Source organism: Gossypium hirsutum, chromosome D02 (genome assembly GCF_007990345.1).
Source record: "Gossypium hirsutum isolate 1008001.06 chromosome D02, Gossypium_hirsutum_v2.1, whole genome shotgun sequence".
NCBI classification, from domain to species: domain Eukaryota; kingdom Viridiplantae; phylum Streptophyta; class Magnoliopsida; order Malvales; family Malvaceae; genus Gossypium; species Gossypium hirsutum.
The window spans coordinates 24,524,837-24,545,823 of record NC_053438.1 but is presented as its reverse complement, the minus strand read 5'-3'; the positions used below and the strand labels follow the sequence as shown (position 1 = coordinate 24,545,823).

General features: G+C 33.3%; 1 protein-coding gene across 1 annotated transcript; it reads left to right on the top strand.

The window, feature by feature from the left end:
- The first annotated feature begins 17,149 nt into the window (after window positions 1-17,149).
- On the top strand, window positions 17,150-19,616 carry LOC107910298 (uncharacterized). The gene is made up of 5 exons (XM_016838105.2): window positions 17,150-17,451; window positions 18,307-18,430; window positions 18,818-18,914; window positions 19,191-19,277; window positions 19,392-19,616. The coding sequence occupies exons 1-5, from the start codon at window positions 17,388-17,390 to the stop codon at window positions 19,524-19,526; spliced, it is 507 nt and encodes a 168-aa protein (XP_016693594.1). The 5' UTR covers window positions 17,150-17,387; the 3' UTR covers window positions 19,527-19,616.
- The last annotated feature ends 1,371 nt before the right edge of the window (window positions 19,617-20,987 follow it).

The following is a 20,987-nucleotide window of genomic DNA, read 5'->3' as shown; positions in this document are numbered from 1 at the left end:
GCGTTTTGGATCATCAGGATTGTGACTGCCTTTATTTCAAAATTATTGGCATTAATCATTGGTGTTTCAATACTGCTCGCACTGTACCAAGTGTTGGTAAGGCGTACTCGCGCAACGTCCTTTGATCCATCAAGACTTCTTCTTGGATGTTTGCTCGTCGCTCTTATGGATATTCAAATAACGAATTATCTACTCAGGATCTAGGTATGGCTCGATTGGGGTGCTTCCGCTTCGGGTCATAAATAACCTAAAAAACGAAAAAGAGATTAAACAAAACTTAAAAATAAAAGAAACAAAAGTATTGTATTTATAGTCTTTACCTTTCCTATTTATATTATTAATTGTAAATATTTTTTTCTAGATTTAATGTCGAAACCACCCTGGCAACAGCGCCAACAACTTGACCACCGCCAAACATGCGAACGTTTGTCTAAAAAATACTACACGAAATATATACAAAATTAAAACAGCGGTGTCCGCAACTATAATAACATAGTATTGTGTTACAACGGAACATAGAGAAGTATTTCGAGGATTGTACCCAAGGGAGGATGAATTAAATGTTTTGAAAACCTCTTTAATAAGTCTAGATAGTATTGGTTAAATTCTATATTACGATAAATCATAAAAAAAGTTGAATATCGAAAACTAAATAACTACAACAAATGAAAAATAAAATGAACAAACGATTAAATCAATTAAACAAATTAGGAAGATTAACTCGTTTCAGGGGTTGTAATTAACTTTATATTCAGGTTTTAGGGTTGATTAACTATTAACTAACCACTTATTACCTCCCATCCACTAACTAATCAATTAATTGGTTGATAATCGCTTATTTCCCAACCTCACTTTCTCAACCAGGATAAATTACAATTTACTCGAAAAACTTATATAACACCCCTAACCGTTCTCCGTTGCCAAATTAGGGTTACAAAGTATTACAACACATATCAAAACAATATACATCATTAAACCATCCATTTATTAATTTAAATAACAACATTCGAATCTACATTTCATTGATAGCATAATCACAATTACGGGCCATAAAACAAGCTTACGGGACCCAAGAAATAGTTTGGGAACAATCAAAGACTAATTTGAAACAGAATAGAAAGTTTTAGAAAAATCTAAAAAATTTGAAAATAGGGATCACACGGTCGTGTGACAAAGCCGGGGCCATGTGGCTCAAGGACATGGCCTTGTCGCCAAATCGTGCATAACTTGAAATAGGGTCACATGGCCGTCTCGTCGCTTGTGTGCCCACCCGTGTCCTAGACCGTGTAGGCATTTGAAATGAGGTCACAAGGTCATGTCGCTAGGCCGTGTAACACTCTGCGATCGTGTGAGTTTAACCTACAGCAAAATTTAAGAAGACACACGATCATGTGACAGCCCGTGTCCCAGGCCGTGTGCACCCTGAAAAGCTTTCAAAACAAGGTACCTTTTTAACCAAATGTTAGCTACCAAGCTAACCCAAAATAAATAATTTCCTTAGTTAAAAAAAACATATTCAAATAGGCTTAAAACATACCAAACCAACATCTTAAGTGCCTAAACAATGTGCACTCATTGACAACACAATTCAATTATAAAAAACTATCCACATTTCATACCAACTAATAGCATTCAAATTCACATATCCATACATAATGCATATATCAAACTTACCATATTTCAAATAGCCAAAGACAAGGTCACAGAGACATATACATACCAAAGCCATAAACTCATATACAAGTAACTTACCTAACTTTATACTAACTAAAGTTGCATCACGTAAAGCCACTAGTCAAATCTTACACATAACACACCTATTACATGCCATATAACCCAATGGTAAACATTTCAAAAACTACCAAAAGATATTCGAATAGTGTGATTCTTCGAGTTGATCCGATCGCCCGATTTTACAAAACTTAATCTACAAAGAAATAGAAGAAAAGAAACGAGTAAGCTATACTAGAGCTCAGTAATTTCAATGGTTAAAATGATAAACTTACCGTAAAAACATATAAATCACATAGTAACAGTTAATAAACTATAATCCTGTCAATCACAACCATTCAATAGGTGAGTCTTTATATCGATTCTCATAATAAATAATCTATTCAATTATACTAAATCATTCAATATCAACTCATGTTACCAATCAAGAAATTTTATAACCATTTAAAATCTACTTGATGAATGATATAATGGATTTGGATACAAGATTAACTATCTAGAACACACCAAAACGCTCAAACGAGCTTATCCAACCAAGAACACACCTGGGAACCAAGTGCCTAGCCCGTAGGCTAACATCCCTCCGAAACACACTTGGGCATTGAGTGCATGCCCGAAGGCTTTACATCCACCCCCGGTAACACAACAGAATCATTATAAATATAACACGATAGTCCGCAATAAATGCTAGACCCCGATATATTCAATGAGCAGTAACGAATCAATCATCATCATCTCATCACAAGCCAAACCCATATCGCGCGCATTAAAAACTTATTGGCATGCCAACTACATCCTATCCTACGTTCATCAGCTTAATCTATTATCGAGTAAAAATACTCAAATCAATTACTAACTTGACTCACATCCATTTAATACAATTCAATAATTTCAGAATATCCAACAAATACAACTCACAATTTATTTAACATTGTAGTTCATAGAAAACTAAACAGTACAAACTTACCAGAGATAAACTGTAGAGACAGTAATAGTTCAGGGACTACTCAGCAACTTTCCCTTTTCCTCAGTTATCTACTTGTTTTCAATATGCAAGGACTAAACAAGAACTAAAACAAATTGAAGCTGATGATAATATTTTCATCTTTTTTTCCTTTTCAAAATTAACTAAAATTTTTAAACCATTATGGTTTATTTGCTTAATAAAACATTTTAATATAATTAATTAATCATTTAACATGTTTAACTAATAGGAATTAAATTTTGTAAATTTTACGATTTAGCCCTTTTTAATTAATTAACTACCTATACAATAAAATTCTTAATAAAAAATTTATACGACACTAATGACCTCGTAAATATTAATTAATATTTACAAGCTGACATGTTGTAATTGTGGCCCCGAAACCATTTTTTCCAACACCACTAAAAAATAGGTTGTTACAACTTATTTCCTGACCGTCAACCTCTATCACTACTGTATTTTCATCTCTGATTTCGTCTTCTAACATTTTACACCCTTCTAGTTGTTTATCACATCTTATTGCTTCTCTTCGTAAACTTTGGACGATTTTCTTGATTTCAGGATTAAACTCTAACGATTCTCTTAGATTTGACCCGGTCATTAAGAAAAGAAAACAAAGTTTGATTATTGTCAATCCTCGACAATAGTGCCAAAATTTAACGGTTGTTAAATCCACCAAAAATAAATTCTATGCCTAAAAATAGAATATAAAATTTTTAATATAGGAAGTAGGGTCAATCCCATAGGGATTGGCTTGACGGTGTTCGAATTTCTCACAACCAAGGCACTTTGTGGACAATTTCGTGCCCACGACTTTTGCAGACCTGTGTAAAATGAATAAAGAGGGATTCAAGTAATACGACATTAAAATAAATAAAAATCAAAGAATAATATAGTAGTAAATAAAAATAGAATTCACAATTAAATAAAAGAAACCCAATTGATGAGTATTATAGCCTTGGGTGCGATGTCAATCACGGTCCTATAGTTAATCACTGACTATTGATATCTTCTAGGTTATTGGTAAACCAGATATTACAACACTCCAAACCCGATCCTTAAGGAGGATCCAAGAATGTCGTGTCATTACTTTAAAAGCATTATCTTAAAAATTGTTTCTGGCGCAACTAACTTAAACTATAGTTTCAGGTGATATAAAATATAAACCATTTGATGTACAAGACTAATTAAAATAAAACATTGTATTACCATAAATACTTCATTGTAAATTCATTAGAATCACACTTTCGTGAACATAAGTTTAAATACAAGATTCATTCTTCAAAATTAAACATCTCGACATCACCCCCACGTCATGCATAATACAAACACTAGAAATCTTACAACAGTAATTGTCATCTAGCGTAGTCCAACAACACTTCTTTTACTTCTACAACAAGCCTGACAAAGGGAGGTAACTAAGTAAGTTCAAAGAACTTAGTGAGTTCTCAGAGAAAACATATCAAATATTTACTAATACACACAAATGGATCATTTCAAAGAGTCAAACAATCACATTATATGCCAAATGGCTAGTACCGTACACAGATAATCTATATGCATGTTACCTTTCCTTTGGCGTATACAGTATGCCCATGACACCATTTACACAAAATTTCTCCAAGTTAACCACGTACCCAGATCCTTTAGTTAGAGCCATATCATTCATTTCCTTTGTTGTGATTTTTCAATATGGTTTGCAACATATAATTGCCCTACTAGAGAATACACAGCCATTTTCATTTATCGTGATTTTCCAGTTCAATGTAAAATCCATTGAAGGCAACGCCACAAATATGTTTTCCTTAACAATTGTTTTCCATGATCCAATTCATATCGTTCTTGCCAGAGTAAAAAGTAGTGGTTTGAACATGAATAATAGTTCTTACTCTTTAACATAGACAAACCAAAATCAGACTAACAGCTCTGAACAACCATCATTCATATACAAACGTTTCATCTTTACAGGGTATGAATACTTACCTTAAGCAAAATATAGCCAAAGACAGTACACACATGGAAGTAAGAAGGAACTCACCAGAAAGTGCTGCAAGTCTAAATAGCAGGACCTTTGCCCTTATCACAGGGACCTTCAAGAGTGTCTTTAGTTATATTATAGATAGTTAAACTTATCAGTTCGCTATAGCCGAAACTAAACATGCTTACAAGAAACATCATTCTAAAACCCAGATTTAAGAAGTTTCCTTCCTTACATACAAATTGAACACTAAAGCATATAGCACTAAGATCATGTAAATAACCAAGAAAATAACCTAGAGTCCATCGATAGTTGCCAGGGTGCTCAAACGAACGAAGGAGTTGGCTGAATACAGCAGACCCAATTTCAAGCAAATTTCTGGTCTTAATTTTTAAAAAGAATTAGAGTAGAGAAAAATCTAGAAGGCAAATGGATTCCAAGAAGACATAAAACTTGGCCAATAAGTCATTACTAACTTTATACAACTAAACACGGAAGCAAGGTTTAGTGGAAAATTCAAATTATCCCATTAGCCCTCTCTTGATAATTGTGACTAAGTACTCTCACCATAATTTTAGTCTTATCAACTACTGTAAGTTAGTTTCATTCTAACTAGTTCTCATTAGAGTAACAAAATTGTCTCACCCAAAAATAATAAATAAGTCTATCAAATTACAAACTTAACATAAATTCCTAAACAACTGGGGTGGCATATACTCCACAGGAGAGTCCGCCAAACTACCAAGCTTGCCAAACACAAGCCAGCTAGCGCATTCAAAGAGTTTTATACTTAGTCAAAACTAATACCTTACTCATTCAAAATTAATTTAAATACCATATCTCGATAAACAGTAACCGGATACTAGGATTTCGTCGGGTGGGCTGTTATAACTCTCCCCCACTTAGAAAATTTCGTCCCCGAAATTCATACCTGAAAAAAACTGAGGATACTGATCTCTCATTAGGCTTTCTATTTCCCAAGTAGCTTCTTCAATACTATGATTCCTCTATAACACTTTAACCAAAGGGATTCTTTTATTTCTTAGCTCTTTTACCTCTCTTGCTAGAATACATATAGGCTCTTCTTAATAGGACAAGTTCAGTTCAACCTTTAACTCTTCAATTTGCACAACATGATCAGGATTAGAACTATACGTTCTCAACATTGATACATTAAGTACATTATGGATATTTAATAGCTCAGGAGACAGAGCCAACTTGTAAGCCACTGGTCCAACCTTCTCAAAAACTTCACAATGCCCTACAAACCTTGGACTCAATTTTCCTTTCTGCCCAAACCTGATGATCTTTTTCTAGGGAGAAACTTTCAAAAATACCTTATCTCCTACCTCAAAGGAAATTTCTTTTCTTTTCAAATCTAAATAAGTTTTTTTATGATCATATGCAGCTTTTAAATGATTACGAATGATAGCATCTTTCTCTTTGGTTTCACATACCAGATCTAGACCCACTAACTTTCTTTCACTAAGCTCCATCCAACAAGTAGGTGTTCTACACCTTCTACCATACAAAGCTTCGAATGGAGACATCTTCAAGCTGGCATGGAAATTGTTGTTATAAGCAAACTCGACCAAAAGAACATATCTTTCCCAGTTTATTCCAAAATCAATTACACAGCTCCTCAACATGTCTTCCAAAACCTGAACAACTCTTCCAAACTGACCATCAATTTTAGGGTGGAATGTAATACTAAATTACAGCTTAGTTCCCAATGATCTCTACAACTAATTCTAGAACCTCAAGGTAAACCTTGGATCCCTTTAGACACTATGGAAGATAGAATTCCATGCATGCATACTATTTCAGCAATATAGAGTTTAGCCAATTTCTCCAAAGAATAAGTAGTATTCACTTGCATAAAATGGGTTGACTTAGTTAGCCGATCTATTACCACCAATACAAAATTCTTTTTGGACGGGCTGAGGGGCAATCCTAATACCAAATCCATGGTAATCTTATCCAATTTATATTCTAGAATTTCCAAAGGATACACTTTACCTAAAATAACTTGATGTTTAGCCTTAACTCTGTACAAGTGAAATAGGTTAAGACAGACTCTGCAATTTCCCTTTTCATGCGAGGTCACCAATAAGAGATTTTTAAATCTCTGTATGTTTTGATGCTTCCTAAATGAAGTGAAAAAGGTCCTTGATGAGTTTCTTTAAGCAATTCTTTTTGCAATCATTTCCCCACTAGTACAAACATTCTATTCCTGAATCTTAGCTCACCATCTTTTCCTATACTAAAGTTTACTGCTTTGCCAGACATCATTCTTTTCTTGAACCGATCACACTGAATATATTTCATCTATTCATCCAATACCTGAGAGAGATAGGTTTGCTTTACAACTAAATCTGCTAGCAATGTTCCACTATCAAACATAGTTACCCTAGCTCGAAGAGACAATAAGGCTACCACAGTTTTCCTGCTCAATGCATCTGCTACTACATTTGCTTTTCTCGGATGATACTCAATGATCAAATCGTAGTCCTTTAACAGCTCTAACCACCTCATTTGGAGCAGATTCAAGTCTTTCTAAGTCATCAAGTACTTCAAACTTTTATGATCAGAAAATATGTGACATTTCTTACCATACAATTAATGCCTCCATAATTTCAATGCTAAAATCATTGTTGCCAATTCTAATTCATGTGTAGGGTAGTTTCTTTCATGAGGTTTCAACTAGTGTGACATATAAGCTATGACCTTCCCTCTCTACATCAGCAAACATCCTAACCTATTCAGAGACTCATCTGTATAAACTGTGTACTCTATCCCAAGCTCTAGTTGTGTAATACCGGCGCTTCAGTCAGAACTATCTTCAATTTCTCAAAACTCTATTGAAATTCGTCGTTTCACTCAAAATTTTCTTTCTTTTTCAACAACTGAGTGACAGGCAATGCTATCATTGAAAAACCTTTCACGAACCTCCTGTAATACCCAGCTAAACCTAGAAAAATGCAGACTTCAAAAACATTTGTGGGCGAGTTCCACTCAAGAACTGCCTTTACCTTAATAAGATCTACCACAATACCATTAGTCGAGATGACATTGGAAACACGAAAATTTACACATTTTTGCATACCCTTTTTAACATAAAATCATACAGTGTCAATAAAATTCTTGTCGAAAAAATAATTATTTTTTACAAAATAATTAAAATGCACTTAAAATATGAACATGTTGAATTTCATTTAATTTTATAATTAATTTTTGATGAATTTTGGTTATTTTCGATAGCTTTGCACAAAAGGCGAAAAAATGGCTCGGTAGACACTACTAGAAGTGCAAAACCGAAAAGCAATTTTAGGTATCGTGGCAAACTAAATTTCAGCCTAAGACGATCCAAAATTATATTAATTCCTAATATAATTATTTTTAATTTATATCCAATTTAATTTAGGTTAATAATTTTTTATTAATTAATTATGAAAAAGTGGTCCAGTTGAACTGAACCGAGTGAATCGAACCGACCAAGAAATGGACAGACCAAAAACCGTCCCAAGAGCTTACCAAAATCAGCTTATTATTTGATTATTTAAGCTTGCAAAGAGGCCCTTGAAGACTTGTTCAAGTTGAAATCAAACCCCTCCACAATTGGTGGCTTTATAGATTTTCCACAAGCCTAAATTAGCAAAGTTGAAACTATCAACCCTGCCACATGTGTGGTCGGCCAAGGGAGGGCTCTTTGGCTCATAATTTTAGCTATTTTTAGCATCCCTACTCAGCTATAAAAACCCCCTTAGGCTAGTCATCTGAAAAACACACCTCAAACATTCACATCTTTCCTTTCTTCTCTCCACTTTCTCTCTTCTTTTCCATTCCAAAATTCCCTTACTCTCTTACCGATTTCTCCTATTGGGAAAATGGCATTCATCAGCTATTTGGAGCAGCAATTAAGTGTTCATAGTAGCCTTGATCGATGAGGACAACAGAGAAGGAAGAACGGAGAAACTAGTCAAGCCACGGAAAAACACCAAATTTAATTCTTGTTCCCTATCTTTTTAATTTTTGTTGTTGTTATGCTGAACATATATATAAATATTTATGTTGTTGGAATGGTTAATTTAATCAATTTAGCTTAAATTTAATTTGTCTTAGGTTTATTTCATTTTGTTTGTTAAAATTATTAAAATTGTGTTTATGTTGTTATAGGCCTCAGTAAGATGCTTGATTAAGTAAAATCATGACTAAGTTATTCTTGCATTACAATTGTTAGGTAACTAATGAATTAATTATTTAAACGGATTGAAATTGTAATTAATGGACAAAGTACTTAATCAGTGCATGTTTAATCATCTAAGGTAGCTGAGGGTTAGATTAGCAATGGTAGTTGACGATACATTTGCCTTGCATAACTTGCAAGATTATTGTGATTAAACTATTTCAAGGTAAGGATACTTTGTTACCTCGCATAGTCTTTTATGTGCTTATTAAATCGAGTTAATTGTTTGAATTGACATAGGGATATGTATAAGAGATTATTTCTATTTAATAAGTATGTATATGCAATAACATATTTTCCTATTAAGATTTATTTAATCGGTTAAATTGACATAAGGATATAGTCAAGAGATAAATGGATTTTGGTAGGTGAGTATGTTCAAAAGTTAGAAAATTACAGAGTTGCCGTGAACTTATTCGTAACAATATACACATGAGTTTAATAATTCTAAGTTAAGAAATGTAATTAATCTAACACAATTCTGCCATCTTGATTAAAACCATATTTTGAAATCGTGCATTGAGATTTATTTATTTATTTAGTTCACTTAGTTTAAAATCTTAGTTTTTAATCACTCTCTTCAAACAAAATATTTTTCTTCACCAATGTGTTTTAAATAGCATTCATAAATATTTCTTTTCACAGTCCCTGTGGGTACGATAACTCGACATTTACTTGTCACTTTATTACTTGTTGCGATTGTGTACACTTGCACATTTCCGTCGTTCCAGACATGTCCTAGAAAATGCACTTCTTTCAGCCAAAACTCACATTTACTAAAATTAGCATACAACTGATTATTACGCAGGGTTCTCAATACAATTATCAAATGCTCTTCATGATCGATCTCATTCTTATAATAAACTAATATATCATTAATAAATACCACTACAAACTAATCTAAATAAGGCTGAAATACCCTGTTCATCAAATCCATGAATATTGTAGGCGCATTTGTTAACCTAAATGACATTACCAAAAATTCATAGTAACCATACCTTGATCGAAAGGTTGTTTTAGGCACATCATCACCTTTAATGTTTATTGATAATAACCTAACTTTAAGTCGATTTTGGCCCACTTAACTGATCAAATAAATCTACAATTCTTGGCAGAAGGTACTTATTCATGATCGTAATCTTGTTTAGTTGGCGATAATGTATACATAGGTGTATAGTTCCATCTTTCTTCTTTACAAATGAAATTGCTGCACCCCAAGGTGACACACAAGGCCTAATAAAACCCTTACTCAATAGATCTTGCAATTGTTCTTTTAACTCTTTAAGCTCTAACGATGCCATTCTGTAGGGAGTACACAATATAGGAGCTATTTTAGGCTCTAGATCAATCGAAAATTCTCTCTCTCTCTCTCTCTCAAGAGGCATTCCAAGAAGCTCCCCATGAAGCACATTTACAACCTCTCTAACCATAGGAACTTAATTAATCTCACTCCTAGATTCAAGTGTTCCATGATGTAACCTTGAACAATCATTTTCTTGGCGGACACTCATAGAAAAAATCATGTTCGCCAATCCAATTTGTTTACAAGATATCACTATCTCTTTATCTTCAAGACTTACTAAGCATACACTTTTAATTGGACAATCAACCATGGAAATATGTCTAGTCAACTAATCTAATCCCATAATGGCATCAAACTCATGAAAACTCAGCAACAACAAATCAACCAAAAATACATGCTCGCCAAAATCCAATAGACAATTCCTGATAACTTATTCACAACAGTACTTTGACCCAAAGGGTTTGTTACAAGCACATTCATTTTAGAGTACTCTATCTCCAGGTTAAGACCCTCTATGACCTTAGTATAAATGTTAGAATGAATAGACCATGGGTCAATCAAAGCATAAATGTTGTTGCCACAGTAGGATCATTTCTTGTAACACCCCTAACCCATATCTGTTGCCGGAATAGGGTTACAGATTATTACTAAAGTTTACAGTACAAACAAATAGAATTTCAATAATTTCATAACTTATCAATATTCATAATAAAACCAATCAAAATCATACATACTATCCCTTATACGAGCCCTCGAGGCCCTAAATACGCGTTAGAAATAAGTCGGGACTAAATTGAAAACTCGATGATTTTTTTAGAAAACACTGTAAATTTTCAAAGTTGTAGGGGTCACACAGCTGTGTGGCCAGGCCGTGTGACTCACATGGCCAAGAGACACACCCATGTCTTAGGCCGTATGAGCATTTAAAATAGGGACACACAGCTGTGTCCTAGTCTGTGTCCTTACCTATGTAACTCACTGACTTGGGTCACACGGCCAAGCCACACGCCCATGTGTCAGGCCATGTACCCTTCGAAGTATCCTTACACGCCCATGTGCCAGGTCGTGTAACTGCCTGACTTACAACCCTTTGAAAGATACAAGGGACACACGGCCATGTCACTTGACTGTGTGTCACACACGGCTGAGACACACACCCATATCTCTGCCCGTGTGGACGAAAATAGACCATTTTACAAGCCACATTTCTCACCCAATTTGGCACCAACCTACACCCAAAATGCACACATACACTAGCTATAATCAAACATCTAAAACAAGTATGAGCAAGCTTTAAACATGTGGTATATTCACATACAACCAATATGCCCTTAGGCACCTCAAATGACAAGTATAATTATGTTCAACCATGTGGTCCATATAACCAAGTCATCAACCAACTTATGTGTATAATTGCATCAATACACAACATTTAATTCATTTACCAAAACTTACAATTTGGTACCAATTGTACATATAATCAATAGCACTAAATATATATATGCTTACCATAGCATAGCACCAAATCACACCAAGTTATAATACATGCCTCATATGCATAATCAACTACTATTTTACCTTTCATCATTCAACCACAAGGAAATTTACACATAAACCTTATAAGGTATATTATGCACATATCAAAATATACCAAAACACAGGCCAACTCAAATAGTTATAATCACAACAAAACATATAGGCCAACATTAGTCAAAAAAACCTATGCATGCCATTAAAACCAAAATTAAACAACCAAATGTACCAAAGGAGCCAATGGATAGTGTGATATAGCTCTGCCAACCTGAACGAGCTTTCGATTCACTATAAAACACGAAAAATAACACAAAGTAATCATTTAAGCTTAGTAAGCCCGTATAATATAGAATTTAACTTACCATTTATTCACATATAAGGTAAGTAAACAATAAATATCCCAACACAACTTGGCCAAGTGCCTAAACACATATTCACCAACATGTTAGCCATGTAAAATCACATATATATACCAATTCATGGATGAGCTTAATAAAAAATCAAATTTCCATATTCATGTATCACCTATTACATTCAACAATATATCATGTAATAACATTTCCATATATTTCCTGTATATACCTGTAATAGTTCGTATCGAACTCATATAATCTCATAACAAAATTGTACCCGTTGAATCATTTAGAATATCGTTGGATACTCGGGTAGCTCATACATGGTTTGCTAAACTGTAATCCGTCAATTCCTGTACATGTATGCTCATACGAGCTAAGAATCTGTATGCTCGTACGAGCTGTAATCAGTAAGATCATACGAGCTGAGTAACAGTAAGCTCATGCGAGCTGAATAACGGTAAGCTCTCTCGAGCTGAAATCGGTAACCCTAATGGCATGTCATTTACATCCGACGAATTCCTAAGGTTCAAACGGGACTTAGTAATCGTCGTATGTCGTTGGATATGCGATTGGTATTCATACATGGAAATTATACAATTCACATACATATACTTCAATTAAAGCATATAAATACACAATTTAATTACACGAACTTACCTCGACGAATATACATAGATACGGAGGCGATTATTCCGAGACTTTCTCTTTGCCTCGATCTAACTCCGTACAAGGTCTAACTACATCTCTACAGATAAATTTAACTCATTTCAACATATAATTCATTCAATTTAATCCAAAACATATTTTTGAAAAAATTACCATTTTGCCCCTATACTTTTAATTTCTTTACAATTTATTTTTTAGTCTCTAGGCTTAGAAAATGAAATTCATGCAATTTTTCCCTTACCCAAGCCTAGCCAGTTTCTATTTATACTAATAGTAGCCCATATATTTCAGAAATTCACAATATTTTCCATTTTTCAATTTAACCCCTAATTGATAATTTCATCAAAAATTCCTTTACAAAAGTTGTTTATCTAACAAAAACCATTCATTTTTATATTATTAAACATCAAAACTCAAGCATAATCATCAATGGAAAAACCCTAATAGTTTAACAATTTTTCAAATTAGTCCCCGGGCTAGCTAAATTAAGCTACAACGATCCCGAAAACATAGAAATTATCAAAAACGGGACAAAAATGCATACCTAATTAAGCTTACAAGCTTGGTCGAATTTGAAGTGAAAAAAGGGCTTTTTTTTCTTGATATTCGGTTGAAGAAGAAATTAAAAGATGAAGGCTTTAATTGTTTTATTTATTTAATCTTTATTTTCTAATTTCTAAAATTAACCTTAATAACTAAGCCAAATTTCAAAATTGCCAAGCCATTATCATCCACTAACATACTAATGGTCTAATTACCATATAAGGACATCCATTTTAAAGTTCCATAGCTATTTAATACCTCTAGCTATTAGAACTCAACTTTTGCACTTTACGCAATTTAGTTCTTTTTATCAAATTGAGCAGGTAAAATTTTTTAACAAAATTTTTATACAATAATACTATCATGTTGTAGACCATAAAAAAGTAATACAATAAATTTTTTGACTTCAGATTTGTTGTCCCAAAACCACTATTCTGATTTCACTAAAAATGGGTTGTTACATTTCCCTTATCACCAAGGAACTCCTTGGCACCTATTTTCTGAATCTCTCTAATAGGATCAATCTTAAGTTGAGTTGTAGTAGGTAAAGGTGGAGCAAGTTGAGTTGAATGAACCACTTCATGTTGTGGCTGATAAGATTGTTGTGGTTGAGGTTCTTGGTTGTTTCCAATAATTGATCAAACAATTGATTCATCATCGTGAAAAACACATTTCTAAATGCGTTCTTTGTATTACCCATGTTGTTGGCAGTAGTAGCTTGTTCTTGGGTAGGCACATGACTTTCCATTTCCTCACGGCGACTTCTTTAAAGCTATTAGACATTTTCTTATCTCACTACAAAAGAAGATTTATCTTAGTACAAAGCATTAAGGACTAAGCTAGAGGTGTACTATGGATGATAGGAGTGTGACATTGCCTTCAGTCTTTTCAAGAATTGGCTAAACCTTAGCTCTGATTCCAAAACTTGAAACACTCCAAACCCAGTCCTTAAGGAGGATCCAATAATATTGTGTCACTACTTTAAACCATTATCTTAAAAACTATTTTTAGTGCAACTAACTTAAACTATAGTGTAAGGTGATATGAAATATAAACCATTTGACGTACAAGACTAATTAAAATAGCACATTGTATCACTATAAATACTTCATTGTAAATTCATTAGAATCACACTTTCATGAACATAAGTTTAAATACAAGATTCATTCTTCAAAATTAAACATCTCGACATCACCCTGCCATGTCATGCATAATACAAAACACTAGAAATCTCACAAAAAAAATTGTCCTCTGTCGTAGTCCAACAATACTTCTTTTACTTCTACAGCAAGCCTGAGAAGGAGAGGTAATTAAGTAAGTTCAAAGAACTTAGTGAGTTCCTAGAGAAAACATGTCAAATATTTACTAATACACCCAAATGCACCATTTCAAAGAGTCAAACAATCACACTATACGTTAGATGGCGAGTACCGTACACAGACAACCTATACGCATACCTTTCCTTTGGCGTATATGGTACACCCATGACACCATTTAGACAAACTTTTTTCATGTTAACCATGTACTCGGATCCTTTAGTCAAAGCCATATCATTTATGTCTTTTGTTGTGATTTGACAATTTGGTTTGCAACGTATAATTGCCCTGCTAGAGGCTACACAACATTTTTCATGTATCATGATCTGCTAGTTCAATGTACAATCCATTGAAGGCAATGCCATGAATATATTTTCCTTAACCATCATTTCCATGATTCAGTTTATATCGTTCTTGCTAGAGTAAAAGGTAGTGGTTTAAAGATGAAGAATAGTTCATACTCTTTAACACAGATACGCCAAAATCAGACTAACAACTCCGAAAAACCATCATTCATATACAGACATTTCATCTTTCAGGGTATGAATACTTACCTTAAGCAAAATATTAACAAAGACAATACACACATAGAAGTAAGATGGAACTTACCAGAAAGTGCAATAAGTCTAAACAGCAGGACCTTTGCCCTTATCACGAGAACCTTCAAGAGTGTCTTGAGCTACAATATAGATAGTTAAACTTATCAGATCACTATACCATAAATTAAATATGCTTGCAAGAAAAACCATCATAAAACCCAGATTCAGGAATTTTCCTTCCTTACATACAAATTTAACACTAAAGCATGCATTGCTAAGATCACGTAAATAACCAATAAATAACCTAGAGTTCACCGATAGTTTCCAGAGTGCTAAAATAAACGAATGAGTTAGCTAAATACAGCAAACCCAACTTTAAGCAGGTTTCTGGTCTTAAGTTTCAGAAGAAGTGAGAGTAGAGAAAAATCTAAAAGGAAAATGAATGCGAAGAAGACATAAAACTTGCCCAAGAAGTCACTACTAACTTTATACAACTAAACACGAAAGTAAGGTTTAGAGAAAAAGTCAAATTATCCCACTAACCCTCCCTCGATAACCGTGACTAAGTACTCTTACCATAATTTTAGTCTTATCAACTATAGTAATTTAGTTCCATTCTAACCAGTTCTCCTTAGACTAACTAAATCGTCCCACCCAAAAATAATAACTAATTCTATCAAATTACGAACTTAACTTAAACGCCTAAACAACTAGGGTGGTGTATACTCTACAGACCAAACTACTGAGCTCGCCAAACACAAGATTCCCCAGTTAGCGTATTCATAGAGTCTTATACTTAGTCAAAACTAATACCTTATTCAAAATTTACTTTAAAGACCATATCTCGATAAACAGTAACCGAATACTAGAACTTCATTGGGCGGGCAGTTACATATATAGTGATTAAGGACGCTTCAACAACCAATTCTTCCTTAATCGTAAATAATCGTGGGAACCACCCAACGATTAACCCTTATCGAATGAATAACCCCAAAAGACGCTTCCACGACTTAATCCGTCAGCAGCCTTGCAAACTAGAAGAATCATACTCTTGTTAACAATCTCAACTGCGTGGATCATTTAGATTAGATCACTTAATCCCACGACGTCACCCAACTGCACTACCAATTGAACCACACCAATTTGTTCATCGGTAAAGTAATTCAGCACCAAATTAGTTGTACCAATTGTGTATTGTTCCCAGCACTGTATAAAGGATCCTTCTTGACATGGAGCTAAAAACAATACTATGAGACGATCCTATCTATCTCTTGACCTGGAGAAAAAGCAAATACCTTAACGAGAAGGGTTAAATACGATTTCGGATCTCACAATTCAAATATCGAATTTTGGTTTACCTTTGGTTAGAAATTGATTTAGTTGCTCATAATAAAAGAAAATAACAAAGGAAATATAATTGAATAAAGCTAAAAAAATAAAATAGAAAAAGAAAAGAAAACGGTAGAAAGGCACAACGCCAAATTGAATAAAGCACATAAATATGTCAAGTTGGCACACTATCGATTGTTTAGGTTGATTTAACAATTTTAAGTGGATTCTCTGCCCAAAGCCATTCACTTTGCTCGGTTAAAACCAATTTCCAAGCATACAATGGGAGTTGTATAATATTTTGGTTGAATTAATTTAATTTTAGAACGTTGGATTATATCACACTCACGTGTGTAAAAGTAAAATCTTTTATGTAAAAATATATTTATAAAAATCTTAATAATAAATGTACAAATTTTCGTCAATTCCAGTTTGATTCTTGGACCTCGATTATTTTTTAGTGTTTTAAAATATTTTTAATTTATATAAAAATAAAAAATAAAATATTATTATAATAATATTTATAATTTTTTAAAATATTTTAAATTAAATTTATAATTCTTTCGATTAAATATATTAAATAAATTAATATTAAAATAACTTGTAGCACTGCATGACAGAATTGGAGTATTGGACTACAAATTCTGAACCAGCACAGAAACCCTCATGATGTCCCAGAACTGATAAATATCTATATTTCAGAAATATAAGTAAACAACGGGCGCCATAGAAGAAGTTAGGCCTGGCCCAACAACTTCCACCACAGGGCTTCTCAAAGTCAAAATCAACTTCCCTGCTTTCAATTCTCACCTGCTTCCTTTCCTTTGCATTTCTTTCTCTCTCTCTCTCTCTCTCTTACATTATGACTATCCTCTCTAATTCTTTGGTTTTACCCACAAGTCTTCCATTCCAATTATCTTCTTCTGGTAATATAATTCCTTTTCTTCATCTCTGTTCTTTTTTTCTTCTAATCTTGTTTTTTCTGTTCATTCGTTCTAATCAACTTTATTTTAAATGGAATATGATTCAAATTCTAAGTTCTAATGCATAATAAATTAATACTCTCCTCTTCTTTCTTGCTTAGGCCGTCGGATTTATTGCAGTAGCTGAAAACTTTTAGCTGCATTTAGTTCTACACTAGTCATTTCCATGATTTTTTTGGGTTCAAGACCCTGCTTAATTTTGATTGCCCTAAACTGTACTTGTTTTTTTTTTATTCAGTGAAATAAGATAGTGATGCAGAAAAAAAAATTGAAGGAATATGATCCATCTTCGTTGTATCTGTGGACTTTGATTAAATTTTCAATATTGAAGCTGTGGGAGGGTAGTAGAATAATTACAATAGGCCTTATTCGTTCTTTAAATTTGTTAGCATACTTATAAAATATTTGACTTGGTGTACCCTTAAACCCTGGGGAAATAACCGACTGCAAATGCTGTAAGCTAAAGATGAAAAGATAACGATTGGATTCGCTAAAGGTAATAGCTTGGTTGGAATTGATTGTTTGACATGATGCTCATGATTGTTTGTTTATTTTAGTTCAGCCGTTCAGATCTTTTACAACAAGAATCAGGGTTTTAGTGTTGATTCAGATTTTTAGATCATACCATCATTATCGTCATCATGTTCATGTCCGTTCTTTGAAATCAGAAAATTGGTTGTCTTTGCTCTTTATACAAACGCAAAACTAAACTAATATTAATTCTATTTTCTATTGTATGTCTACACCAAAGCTGTATCATTGTTTTGTTCCTTACTTTTTTTGTGTGTGTGTGTTTAGGCTCACATTTAAAGACAGCAGGGGGTGCTAGTCCCACAAACTTGTCATTCAATTGTAATGGCTTAGGAAAACTGCATCTTTCTTCCTCTAGAAGGCCAGTAGTAACAGTTCAAGCTTCCTACAGGTATCATCACTGATCACGTTCGGAGCACAAGAATGCATAATAGTACGTACAAGTAGTCCTGTAACTGGCACCTACTAATGAAAGCATTATCAACTAAATACTTAGGTTCTATGTTGATCCAACTTTTTATTTTTCTTCAAGTGTATGTTTCAGACACATTTGGATTGGATATGGAGAGATGACACTCCAAAGACCATCCAAATGTATGGAAAAAACTTAGAAAATTTTGAATATACCCATGTCGAACATATACATGTAACCGACATTCATATCTAAGTCTTGAGTAACATACCTTAAGTTTGTATTATGTTGTTTTTAGATGTTCTGTTGTGGGCATTAATATTATAGAAATACTCAGTGGGAGTCTTTCTCTTCTTGTGTCCTTAGTGATGGTGAAAGACCAAGCAGTGCAAGCATCTTTGTTGGAGGTTTTATTTTGGGAGGACTTGTGGTTGGTGCACTTGGATGTGTATTTGCTCCCCAGGTGATATTAGCATTGCAAATGGATGCAAAATTGCACTAAAATATCTCCTTGTTTCTCCATTATGCATATTTGTTATCTGTTCAAGTAAAATAAAACATCTCCATTGATTCATCAATTCGTTCTGATTTTATAGTTTCTGATTTTTCTGTTTAGATGATTCAGACCTGCAGAACTCTGGGAACTATTATTTGTGTTTGGCTTTTTGTATAACCTGCACTATTTATTGTCATGGCTTATATGATGTTGAATTTGGGTTTTCTTGTTATTCTTCAATAGATCAGCAAGGCAGTAGCTGGAGCTGATAGAAAGGATCTAATGAAGAGACTACCTAAATTCATATATGATGAAGAAAAAGCTTTGGAGGTAACTTCCCCCCCTCCCACCTTTTTTGTCTATAATTATTGGCGTCTAAAGGACAAGTGATTACGGATTAAACATGCGTCCTTTAAATGGTAATAAGTGGGGTTTGTGTTGCAGAAAACACGAAAGATACTGACCGAGAAGATTGCTCAGTTGAACTCTGCTATTGATGATGTTTCTGCTCAGCTTCGATCCGAAGATGCTCCGAATGGAGTTGCGGTGAACTCTGATGAAATTGAAACTGCCATATGAATGGGCTACCTTGTTATTATTCAGATGCTGTTTTAACACTTAACTGATATTGTCATCCTCGGTATGAAATAATATGTGAATTTATTGTAATTTTCCTGTTTTCAAGTAAACAGTCTCTGTCTCTTCACTATGTTACGGGGTGGTTGTTGCACAAATGCATACTACTTCACATTAGATATTCAATTTCCTAATATGATCTTCAGTTCTTCACCACCATAAAAGATGATCTCAAACTTACCCACAAAATTGCTTGTTCTCTTACATATACTAAATGAAGCAGGCTTGTTTTTTTTTTTTAAATATAATATTCTTTTATTGTTCCCAACAATTTGTTTGCGGTGTGGTCATTCTGGAAAATTGGAAATAATGCAAGGGCACTAAAGGAAAAAGAACGGATGGAGGAGCTGTGGCTCAAATATATTCATGAGCCGAGTTTAGATCTAAAAACACGTTCTTATCTCATATATTTGGCACAAAATATCCCTTTAGTTCACTGTTAGTAAAACTTCGCTAAAAACACCTTTAAGTCTCTATCAATTGAGAAAATTGGTTTTTTTTAATAATAAATAATTAAGAATAATTAATTCCGATATTAATATTTTCTGTCAATTGTGCTTGATTCTGATTAATATAAAAACAAATTTAGTTTTTGATGTTTACACATCTTGTGTAAATGTTGATAGATTGTGAAAATTTTGCAAGTTAAATTTGATAAATCATGACTAAATTGACAGAACGTGTAAATATTTCAGACTAAATTTATTAAATTAAGAGTAAATTGATGATATGTGTAAATTTTATGAGCTAAATTTATTATTATATCAATAAAAATGTACAATTAACTAAAAACATGATCATTGTGAGTAATTCCCTTAAAAATTACAAAGTTCAAATTGTTGTCAGAAACCAATTTACTTAATATTCAAACCTAAAATTTGTGTAATAACTAGCATTAAAGCCCCCGGTTCATTTGTTTCAGTACTAGAGTTATTCTTCTTTCAAAAACAGAAAATACTAGTTATCCACGTTTTACTTTATATTATTAGGGAATCGACATGTGGTTTAATTTTCTGTAATAAATCTTAAATCGATATTCGAGCAATCGTATAGATCAACTCGTTTAAACATACATATTTAAAGAGAAAAAAAAAAAGAAAAGAAAGGTAATTATCCGATTTTTAACAGGGCCGGAAATTTTGATTTTAAGGTTGAATTTTTTAAATTGAATTAAAATCAAATAGTTACATGTCAAATACGAAAATGGTAGAGTGAAATTATTAAGTGGCATTAAATTAAATTAGTTATTAACTATAGTATGAGGACTAAATTGTGAACTGATTAAAGGAAAAAGAATTGATTATAAAATGAACAAGCCTCAAAGAGGGAACTTACCAAAGACCTTATAGCAATTTGACCAAATTTATAGGGAGTTGGTGGCATGACGTGATCATGTTCATCAAA

Coding starts and splice junctions, on each gene's coding strand:
- LOC107910298 (XM_016838105.2), top strand. CDS start 17,388: ATGACTATCCTCTCTAATTCTTTGGTTTTACCCACAAGTCTTCCATTC. Junction 18,431..18,817: donor ACAGTTCAAGCTTCCTACAG/GTATCATCACTG, acceptor TTGTGTCCTTAG/TGATGGTGAAAGACCAAGCA. Junction 18,915..19,190: donor GATGTGTATTTGCTCCCCAG/GTGATATTAGCA, acceptor ATTCTTCAATAG/ATCAGCAAGGCAGTAGCTGG.